The following is an 11,927-nucleotide window of genomic DNA, read 5'->3' as shown; positions in this document are numbered from 1 at the left end:
CCTGCCACTGATGAACCCGTGTTGGTTGAACTACCTAGAAATATTTTTTCTAAGCAGAAAAGATTTCTCTAAAGTTGATTAATTTATATAGTGATATTGGAATTACTGCATTGTTATTAGTCTTGATTTTGTTAAACCAATGCATCTGACACCACTGAGTATAAAAGAACTATTAGAAATTTCACTTATCACATTTTTCTGCATATAGATTTGCTGCATCTCTCTGATCATTTGCCTGTAGCTTTAGGTTGGCTTGGCACTGAGGGAGCTAAAATTCATTTCCATTGTAAGATGATACATTCTGAAGAATAATTATAGTACTGTGCATTTCGTTTCTATATGAAGAACAAGGGGATATAATTAGAGTATAAATTAAACTTTCTGCTACAAAGTTTTACAAAAGGAATTGCCAACAAGTATTCAGTTCCTAAGCTACTCTTAATGAGCTTGGTAATTATGTGTGATATCAAGTATATCTGTAATACCTGCCATAGGATATGAGTATCCTACCTCATGGTCTCTTTATAAAATTGGTTTACTTACAAAGTGAATTTGAATTTGTTAACTATTTTTGTGATAAGAACCTTGGCTGGGAGGTGTCCTGTCATGTTACAAATAGAGAGAGAGAGAGAATGTTTTTTAAAAGATAAGGAAAAATAATTCACATCAAAATTCATATAGTAGAAAACCTCTGGTGCTAACCACTCCACCTCTCCCAAGCTTCATAACATAAATAAATTATGGGAATCTGACACATCTTTGATATTCCACTACAACTTATAATTCATAGATTGTAGGGCCAGAAGGGTTCTTGGAAGATCTTCGGGTCCAGCCCCCTGCATCAAGCAGGAAAGATAACTGAGGGTCAGGTGACCCCAGCAAGATGACTGTCTAGTTTCCTTTTGAAAATTTCAAGGGTAGATGATTGCATCACCTCTGAAGGGAGCTTATTCCACAGTCTGGACACCCTGACTGTGAGAAAGTTTTTCCTAATGTTGACCCTGAATCAGAATGGAATGCATACAAGTAGAATAAAGGCAAACTGGGACAGGATATAACCTAGCAACCTCAACAATTACAGTAGGGCAATTTTATTTAAATTCTTGTTTATTAATATTCCTAATTGTAGTTGTGGCTGATTCATGAAATCTTGTGTCTGAAGGAAAGGAATAAAATCAGTATTGGGTGGTTGGAAAGGAATATTTTCCATCCATATCTTCATAAGTGATTAATAATGATACATATTTGAGAATCAGGGCTTTAGAATATGCTAAGCATCACCTTTTGATGTTTTGGTTACTATATAATGTCATGGAGTGGGGTCCTAGGGGTGGCCATGATCTCCCCTAGCGCCTCCTTACCATGCCAAGTTCGCTTAAAAGCACCCTCGAATCTCGCCCACCACGTGTTGATCTTATATATATTTAAAGGCAGGCTGCCTTTCGTCCTCTTGGCCACGGTGCTCCTGCTATCAATTGTCTTCTTTCTATAATGGGGTTCTGTGCACCCCGGCCTTATGGGCTATGCATGACTCCAACCACCCCTATACCACACCCCAAGCCTCGCAGATGTACTGGACATTGTTCGGTCTTAGCCGCAGTACTTGTCTGTGTCACCGTGCCCCACAGGCGCTCTGGCTTTCCACAGCCTTGTCTCTCACCGCATCCCACAGGCACTTGTCAATCACTGCCCCCTTCGCCTGGGGCCTCTTGTGCTGTCCCCTTCACCTGGGGCTGGGAATCCCATGCCACCATGGGTCCCCTGTGAGGCCTCCTCCAACCCCTAATAGCCTCACCCAAACCACCAGTCTAACAGTAAACAAAACACAAGCCCCTTGGCTATAACATAAATCTAAGCTATCTGGCTATAACAACATTCAAGCCACTCCAAGGTATCTCCAACTCTCACCAGTATCGCATTGCTCAGTCATTCAGGCCTCTTCCTTTTCCTCACTCAGGCAGAGCTCCCTCCCTCTTGGCTGCCAACAGGGAACTCCCTGCCTGGCCTCAGCCTGGGAGTTATATAGGAGCCAGGCCCTGCCCCTTCTGGTCAGCTGACTGCTGGCGGGTGTGGGCCACTAATACACTCCGGTTACCCTATCAACCTGCAGCTGGGCTCTTTACTTACTGCTAGGGCTCTTTCCATAGCAGTTTCCACTTTCCGTTGGAGCAGGGTACCTATGTGCTCTGCGACACATAACCATACAATTTGAGAGTACAAATTACTTGATTAATCTATTCTCTTGTGTCTCATGCTATGTGATTGTTAGCTATTATTTACAGACAGATATCTGAATGGGCAGTTTTCAAGTACCTCATTTTTACTTATTGTAAAATATTAAGACTGCTTTTGGCCAAGGATGATAGGTGACAGCTCATTCTTTTGCATGTCATTGATGTTACCAAGATAAAAGATAATAGCTTTTTGTTGAAAAATTTAGTGATGAAGATCCACCTAATTGAATAGTAGTCCATCAAGCAGATGATAGTTCTAATACCACAAAAAAGAGAGCATCTGGACCTTGAGGCATCTTTAACATAGTTTTTAATAGACAGTTTTACTTGCTATTGTTTCCCCTGAATAATATTCTTTTCACTGGGTATAAAAATGACAATCTCTCAATAAACTTGCTCAGGAGAGGTAGGAACTATTGATGACTTTTATGAAAAGAAAAGTCATGAATGTAAAATCATTTCACAAATGAGATGACGAGTAAAAATTTACAATATTGCAAAATTTGAAGGAAGTTAATAACTGGCACCCCAGGAATCTGAGTTTAAGACCTGTTTTAAATTAATGGTTTTTGTAATTAATAATAAATAACTAGTGATCTTGAAAAGGTGAAATAGTGACCATGATAAAACATAGGCATGAGATAAACTTAGTAATGAAGACCAAGTCTTATGAAATATTTCAAAAGAGTCTGACAAAAATTAAGTAATCCACCATTCTGTTGGTAGATTTAAGGTTGTCTTGACAATACACGTATAGGAAAGAGAAAATTGGAGCGCATTTGAAAAATGCTTATCAAACACATTATTTTACAAATAAGGCGGTTATTATGCAGCTGATTATGATATTTGAGTACTCCACTACTCAGATTCCACAGGCAAACTCTAATTTATCAAGGCAGTGGTAATCCCCATGTTTTACCTCCCCCCACTTCCTCCAGTGAGAGTTGAGGGGGTTTTTTTTGTCATGTCTTTTATTGGACCAGGTATATACCTGGTTCAATAAAACATAATAAAATAACATATTGTTACCAGTTTTATAGCTGGCCTAATGAAATAAACTTACCTCTCATACTTTTCCTGGAATATTACAGCTACATTACTCTAATGCTCTGCCCCTCTAAAAAGCTATGTTCTCTACATGAATAATAAAAATATTTATAGTGAGACTAGTTTGGATAAAAATGTAATGGGGCTATTGATCTTCATTCTTCTGAACATAAAGCAGTTTGTAACTACTAGGATTTGAAAGACAATTCTCAAGTAGCTTTGCCCGTAATGCTAATAATTGGCCAATACATGGTTTATGCCTTGTTCCCAAGACATTTTACGCATTTTATGTTTTACGCATAATATGGCCTGTGGGCCAGATCTGGCCCAGCAAGGGATTTTGTCTCGCCCACAGTGTATCCCTTGGCCCTGTCCTGGGTGCACAGCAGGGCTAGGGTGGTGCAGCAGCTGGAGTTACTTCCTGGTGGCACTGGCAGTGGCAGCTTCTTATGGGTGCTGCTGCTGCTGGACCTGCCCCCGCTGCCTGGGCACTCTGGCCCATCTGCCCCACATCTACCACCAGAGGCAGGACCTGAGCAGTCCTAGCATCTGGGATGGGCCCATAAACAAGCATGGAGTGGTGTTTGGGAGAAGCATGGGTGGGCAAGCCTGGGATCACAGGGTGGAACTGTGGGGCAGTGACAGTGTGGCATCAGGGCCTGGGGCAGAGCTGTTCCCCTCACATCCTGTGATGGGCATAGGCTTTGTGGGCAGGGATATGCTGGGAGAAGATTGTGGCTCTGCTTTGTGCCCTGGCCTTGTGCTGTCACCATCCCATGATCCCAGAGCCTTGCCAGGACACATGTCATGTGACCAAGCAGATGGGATGGGGCTGCAGGAAGGTGGAGAGCTGCATCCAGGCCTGAGTTCAAAATCTTGGGGTTGTGATAGTGCAGGGCTGGGGTCCAGGCCTGGGCCTAATTACAATCCACCCTGTGCACACCCCTGCCCACAGAACCCACACCCATTGTAGGAATGTATGGGCAGTGGATCACAGCTGAGTCCTGGCCCAATGCTGTCACTGCCCTGTGATCCCAACCTCACCCACCTGTCCCAGTCCTGAACTCTGCTCCCTTGGCAGTTTCATTTCAGCTGCCTAGCTGCACACGGGGGCCACTTAGGGAGTTTTGGTGAGCTGGCAGGAGGTCCTGACTTAGGTCCTGACTTGGCCAGTGACCACTCCTATGGATAACTCTAATCATTAGGCTATAGGCTAGGCTTGCCCCACGGCCAACAGTGGTCTAGGTTAATTATATCTGGGTTGTTTGCATTCCAGAGCACTACCCATCTCACTGTCATCTTTCCTCTGACTTATCCTCCTCTTGGCCACACCTGGCTGCCCCTCCTGACTTTCTCTTAGTTCAGCTTCAAGAGAGAGTTTAGAGAACATTATAGGCATTATCTAGAATGTGGCCTGGTGCATAAAGCACTTTTCAGGGAAACTGGAGATGTAGCTTCAAACCTCTGCTGCTCTGGGGCTCTTGTTACCTGAGGTTGAAAGAAATAAGCATGTTCTGCTTGCAGAAAAGGCAGTTAAGAGGGAACATCATAGCAGTCTTCAAATATCTGAAGGGCTGCCATAAAAGATTGTCTCTGCAGCTTCTTCTATGCCTGTGTCAGGTGGGGACAGTGGTGGTGGTGGGGAGCAGGTTTCTCCTTCCAAGTCCTCTTTTCCATCCAGCAGAGGGTGTGGTGGAGGGCTTGGCAGGGAGCAGGTACAGGAAGAGGAAATCTGCCTACTGCTGCTGCTGTCCACAGCTGAAGACTGGCATTCTGGGTAGCCACTCCCTGAAGTCTGCAGTTGGAGTGGGTCAAGAGCAGCTTTAGGGTCATGCCCCATGCCCAGGTCAAATGGGAATAGTGACAGTGATGGATGGGTACCTCTTCTTGTGCCCACCCATCCAGCCCAGGGTCTTCAGCTGTAGGGAGTGGCTGTGCACATTACCCGGGGACATCAGCAATGGTGGAAGGGGGGATGCAATCACACCACTGCCCTCTGTCTGGATCTGTCCCTTAGAATAGCTGTGCCTGGAGTGTTCCGTAAGGACCAACAGTTGGAGTCATGGGGGACCTGCTCAGCTACCCACATCGCTTGGAGACCATGAAAAGAGCTCTGTAGCCTGGAGCAGGTGGAAATTGTAAAGGACCCTGCTCAGCAGCAGGAAAACAGAGCAGAGCTCCACAACTGGCTTGGTTATGAAACAAGCTTAAAGAGCCAGGACAAGTTTATGGGGGGGATAGACTGACTGGAAGAGGAATTCTGGTTCTCCATTTAGGGTGTGTGATGCACCCTAAATGTAGTTTGCGGTCCCCAGGTCTCAGTGCAGAGAGGGAAGTGTTTGGCTGTCCTGTACTTCTAGGCTTTAATAGTTGCCACATAGTGCCAAGAAGAATTTTTTTTCCTCTGCTGTTACTATAATTGTTAGGGTTTTCTTTTCACCTTCCCCCAAATCACAAGGTGTTAGTCGCAAAAGAAAAGAAGAGGTTCCCAACTAGGTCTTATTTGGGCGTGTCTACATCATGCAGGTATCAAACTTATGCCTGATTAGTTACTGCTTAGTAATGCCCCCACTGACATTTTGAAGCTCTGGGACACTGATACACAAGACTCAGGAAGCTTCATGAGCATGGTAATTGCCACTTGAGTAGTCATGTCTGCTTTGACATGGTGTAATTATAGTACATCTGAGCAGACTCTACACTCATGTACATACAGGCACCCTGGGTGCAAACACCTATCACCCTTGTACTGCCATGACATTTTTTATGGTGGAACAAGTTACAAGGAAACAGACATTCTCGCTCATTGTCATGCTCCAAGTGCCCAAAAATATTGCCACAACCAAAAATTGTCAGTTTGTGATGTCTTAAATTAAAAGACCTCTGTTTACTTATTGGGCACCATGGAAATTCCCCTGCTGGGGTGCGCTTGTAGATATGTGCTCCAGGAATTGCTCTGTAGGCAATTCCCATGGTGCATATATCAGGCTGCCATGCCCTGAGTCAGGGCGTGGCACCTGGGGCCATTGTCCTACAGCGTTGGGCTCCTGATGTCCTGAGAATGATACCCAACCTGGTGCAACTAGGACTCAAGCAATATCTTTAGACACCAATGAAGTAGATCAGTTGTACAGGGACACATCCCAGAACAGCTGATCCCACTTCAAAGATGATAGTATGCTCTCTTGAACCATATTCTAATAAGAAAGGGCCAGAACTATCAAGAAAATGCCATACCTCCTCATCTTCCTTATTGTAATGTTATATTAACTAATATGTTTGCATGTATTTATATTAGCACTCAACAAAAGATTGAAGATAAGAGACTACCGCTGTAGTACCAAAGCGGGGGAGGGGAGGGCATGCCTCTGGGCATCAGCGTGGAGTGGCACTGGCTGGGCCCTCCAAGGGGTACTTGGTCCCCTGGTAGCACTTCCAGTGTTTCTGGGCTCATCGATCGGCTGCCAGGGGACCCCCTTCCCCACCGCTCAGCCATCAGCCATAGATGGGGCCGAGGTTTAAATGCAAGCATTGGTCCTCGGGTGCTGGAGACCCATGGTACATGTGTGCGTATAAAATTTATAGACTCAAATGTTGTTCAGTTTAAGAAGTGGGCACATCACTAAAGATAATTCATAAGACCTATCGTGTCCAAGTTTTGAAAAAAAATTAAAACCATTAATTTGTGATGTTGATTGCTGAACTGCTGGTGCTTCAACTGCTCTTTTGCCGTTCTTATGTCCTACATACTTCTTAATGACTTCTCAACATCTCAAAAATTCAATTGATGGCTTTGACATTGCATATTTACTCCAAAAGGCTGAATGTGATTACATTTGAAAAATACAGGTCTAAATGGTAAAACATTTTCTGTAGGATAGATATATCCTAAGTCCTATCGCACCTTTACACACCTATGTGGTACTTACATAGTGATGTAACTGCAAATTTAGCACTTATAACAAATTAGGCTTCTATCTCCACCTGAGGCAGAATATTATTGCTCAGATATATACACACCTGCTAGAAGTAAAATGAAAGAGGGAAATGACAGTAATCATTCTACCTTTTAACGGGCCTAGTTTTTAGGGCACAAACCCAGGCAATGGTAGATCTGGATTCTAGGGGCACCATGGATGGTTCCAGGTTCTTTTAAAGACAGGTTCAGGAATATTGACCAGTGCTGCAGGTGTGTCTGTACCTCTCCTCCCAAATCTCCCACCTCCAATAAGGTAGGCAGACTATGCCATGGGAGCAGCAGACAGGAACTTTTTAAGGTCCCTGAATCAGGTAAGAACCCCCCTTCCTCTCTCACCACACTATCTCTTCCCCTCTATGCTTAGTGATATGTTCCTTCTCTCCCCTCCCCCCTCCCTTCCCGTTCCCTCCCCTTCCCACTCTGTCCATTGTTGCTGCTGTCCCTGGATGGAGCAGGGACAATGGGAACTCAAGAGCCACTTGTGCCCCACTCGAGCTAGGCTGTATGGGGAGCTGGACTCAGCCAGGCACAGCACCAGCACCAAGCATGCTTCTCTTCCCTAAGCCTACTCCTGGACTGTTGGAGAACACCTGATAAAAATGTTCCCAGATGTCACTCCCACAGCATGGTTCAAAAGGGAGTTGTAACTGTATCACCATACACCCTCTGGATTCAACCATGCCAGGCCCCCTTCAATCAGAGAGGTTTTTAATTTGCATCTCCCACTTCCAAGGAAAGTACTCTAACCTCCAGGTCACATCATAAGCTTCACACATCTCTAGAGCTGGCCCACAGTGAAAATTATGTAGGGCCAAGTGGGGAAAGCAAATTCAAGTATTCATGTACAGCCTTTAATCAGATTCACATAATGGTGGATCAGTAAGGTGACTGCTATTCTTAAAGGGAGTTGTTCCTGCACTCCAGCCCTTTCTGTAACAGTGTTTCTGCAGCCAACATTTTACATTCATTGGATAATATAAATAAACAGCAATGGGATAGTTTCTGCTCTACTGAGACCAGTGACAATGCATACAGGGTCCATGGGGGTGCACATGCACCCTCTGAAAGCACTGATATGCTCCCTGGCAGCAGTATTCCCCACTTAGACGATGGGCAGGGGGGCAGGTGAGAGCACCAGTGCCCCCCCTGAGAACACCGGCCGGGGACTGGGGTTGCCAGGAGAAGTGATTCCTGTGGTCCCTCCACAGCCGATTGTGCTAACTGGGGGAGGAGGGAGGGTTCCCCCATGGCTGATCATGCTGGTCCAGAAATGCCAGCAGCATGTCCAGAAGTGCCTGTGGTATGCCGCTGGCACTTCCACATCTGCGCTATCAGCCATGGGGGGCTAGTGTCCCCCTAACTCAGGAGGAATTAGTCGCCCATGACTGAGACAGAGGCCAGGGACAAAACCTGAGGCTCTCTCCCTTCCAGAGGAGCATGCATTTATTAAACCACCCTTTCTCTAGCTTCTTTCTTTCCTCCAGGCTTTACACTTCATCTCTTCCCAGTTGGCCAGCTCCAAAAGGAGTTCTGGGAACTGTTCTAGTTAATGCTTCGCCCATTCTCAGTTGGTTGGAGAATTTTATTAAAAAGAGAAAATGCAAGTTCAAATCTCCTCTAGCTGAAGAAAGCCTAGAGTTTGGGTCTTAATTTCTTGGGCAAGTACTACTGAGCTAAAAAATGCCACTTTTCTTCTCCATTTTCATTTCAGAAGATAACTGTGCATAAATGCCCCAAATTGCAATTATGTGGCTAAGTGAGTGCCATTTAGGGTGTGCAAAGCTGAAATAGAATGCAGCCCATAACAACTAACATCCATAATATGTCTATTCTCTTTGCTGAGTAATGTGCTTTTTGGGTTTTCATTTCCCCATAGAGTATGCACTACCATTTATTATTCCTAGAGAGGAACAAAAATCTAGCTATTTTACCCAGAAGTATTTTGAACGTGGTTGCAGTTCTTTGAGATTGTCCTAGTTAGTATGTTCATGCTGCTAAATAAATACATCATAACAATGCCTATTGATCATAAATGTGCATTTGAAATGTGTTCATTCACAAGTCCCATTGTGGCATTCTGTCTGTGTGATGATTGTTTATTGTCTGTTCTTTGTTGTCTGTTATAATTTTTCATCATATAGGCAAAATGCAGGATGGGAATATGGAGAACAGCCAGAATAAAGGTAACTTTCTTTCATTTTAAGCAGGTTGTTAGTTTTTATTTTTAGCCTAGAATTAGATTCTGTTTAGTAAGTAAAGTAGTAATTTATCAGTATATGGGAAAATATCATATCTGTTCAAACATTCACTGTAATGAAAAAATGTTTTTAAAAATTGGGCAGCGAACCATGTCAAAAAATAATGGAAGTGCAAGAAAAATAACTTGTAAATTCAGAATTTTAATACATCTGAATTTGAGTTGAATTGGAAAGATCAAGACCATTTAATCTCTCTGAATCAAACCAGAACCCTCCGAATCAATTCAGAGAGATTCAGAAAGATTCAGAGATTTGCACATAGACACAGCTTTAAATGTTTTTTCTACATACCACTAGGTAGCAGGCAGCTTGTGAATGCTGCAATGCTGGGGCTCATGGAGTGTCCCACAGAAGCATGGGAGGCTTCCCAGAGTGGTCAGCAGTAAACCCAGAAGTGGACCAGAAGCACTTCTTGTCCACTTCCGTGTCTGCTGGGGAGCGAATTGGGGGCCCCCCTTCTCATCTCCCTGGCTTGGCAACTGGTTCCTCCTGGGTCGGGGGGGGTACCCAGGGTCCCCCCACTGCCGATCACTGAGCACGCTCCCCGGCAGAACCAGAAGTGGACCGGAAGTATTTCCCATCCACTTCTGGGTTTGCTGCCAAGCATGTGGAGGACCCCGCCCTGCACTCCTGTGAGATGCTTCATCTGCCCCAGCATTGCAGCATTCACAAACCATGCTGGTACCTCAGGGTATGTAGAAAAAACATTTAAAGCTGTGTCTATGTCCGAATCAGCATCAGATCTTCAGATTCAGTGAAATAGAATCAGGGACAGTGGTCCAAATCAACAAATCAAATCACTGTCCTTGATACTGGCTGAATCCAAATCAAATAGGACCCACTTTACACACCCCTAATATGAAGCTTTAATATTACAAAAATTGTTTTGCATTTATTGGTTTCTTCTTGCACATCCAGATTTATGCTATCTGTTGCTAATATATTCCCAATCCTATTTGCCCCTCAAGTCTTACAATCCTTCATTGTCTATTGATGGGGTATAAATCTACTTTTTTTTTTCCAGGAAGAAGGTAAATAAGGCTACATGTAGCAGTTACAATGCAAAACAGTACACATTGACTTGTGTCATAAAGTAACTGCAGAAATACATACCCATTGTTGATTAATTTAAAATTTAAGGGAGTGTGTAGACAAAACAAGAGGCATGTGTGCATGACACTTTAAAGTGGGCTAAATGCTTTTGCACCGCTTTAATGATGTTGGTGTTTGCATGAGTCGGTGTATTGTGAATTCCAGCCGCTGTAGCACATTCAGCGGTGTAATGCACCTTAAATGACTTTGGGATGCAGCAAGCTAAAACACCTCTGAGGAGTTTTAGTTTGATGCCCTACACCCACAAAGTGAAGCACCGGGCTCCGTGTGGTTCAGGGACTGTGCAGGAAGCCCATGAAGGCAGACTGGCACCAGCCCAGGAAGGCAGGCTTCACTGAAGGAAAAAAAAAAGTGGCGAGCTTGATCATTTTTTTTCCTGGAGCCTGCCTGCCTGCATGAGCTGCACAGGGACCCAATCCTTCCCTCCACAGCTGTAGTTCCCCCTGGGAGCACCCAAGCCGGGTGCCTGTGGGCAGGTGCCACGTGGGGTGGAGGTGCCACTGCCATAGAGGGAAGCACCAGCTTCCCCCTCCCCTCAGCCCTGGGACCTCTCTGCCTTCTGGCATCTCACCCTCTCTTCCCCACCACTGGAGAGGAAGGTAAGACATGGGTCTACATCACACAGGGATTTACTTCACCCTAAATTTGTAGGGGTCAGGCCAACTCTCGGGATCTCAATATTGCGTTGTTAGACAGGAGGGTGTGACACAATTGCACATATACAAACATACAAATCAATTTGGTGCATACACACACACACTACCAGCTCAGGCACATACACATCCAAACCAGCCTAGGCACATGCATACTTCTCACCAATTCAAGCACATATACTATATCCCCCCAAAAGTTAGACACAGTTCACTAATTCATATATCATGCACACAATGCCATATATATATCACACATGCACACTCACCAGTTCACACACATACAAATCACCAACACATGCACACAGGTAAGTTCTTAACTTGGATGGTACAGTGTGTATGTGTGTGCCTGGGATACTTGGGGGAAAGTTCAGGTGAGAAAGAGAGAGTTTAAGTGTAGGGAGTGAAAGTTGCCAGAACCAGGATTAGAACCAGTAGACTATAGAGAAGCTGGCTGAGGAACCGATGCTTGTGTTTATTTAAGGTAGCCTGGGGCTGGAAACAGAGGCAGACAGCTGAGATATTGGGGGGAGGGGAGGGGCAGATAAGTGGTGGCAAGGAGGAGACAGCCAGGAAAGAAACTGAGGCAGAAACCTGGTTGCTCAGGGGAAAAGGAAAAGGCAGTGGCAAAGAAACAGGGGGTTTG

The 11,927-nt window shown here is 44.7% G+C and overlaps 1 protein-coding gene across 6 annotated transcripts in view; it reads left to right on the top strand.

Moving 5' to 3' along the window:
- Positions 1-11,927, top strand: part of ATP2B2 (ATPase plasma membrane Ca2+ transporting 2) — a 512,499-nt gene that overhangs the window by 263,294 nt on the left and 237,278 nt on the right. For 4 of the 6 annotated variants that reach the window (XM_019537047.1, XM_019537046.1, XM_019537045.1 and 1 more), the window contains one exon: positions 9,402-9,443. The exons of the other annotated variants lie outside the window; for them this stretch is intronic. In XM_019537047.1, the coding sequence (XP_019392592.1) occupies positions 9,402-9,443 (42 nt within the window). The remainder of the gene's footprint in view (positions 1-9,401; positions 9,444-11,927) is intronic. 6 annotated transcript variants of the gene reach the window in all.

This window comes from Crocodylus porosus, unplaced genomic scaffold, assembly GCF_001723895.1.
Source record: "Crocodylus porosus isolate Cpor-Errol unplaced genomic scaffold, CroPor_comp1, whole genome shotgun sequence".
Classification (NCBI taxonomy): Eukaryota; Metazoa; Chordata; order Crocodylia; family Crocodylidae; genus Crocodylus; species Crocodylus porosus.
The sequence above is the reverse complement of the archived record's forward strand: the minus strand, read 5'-3'. Positions and strand labels throughout refer to the sequence as shown.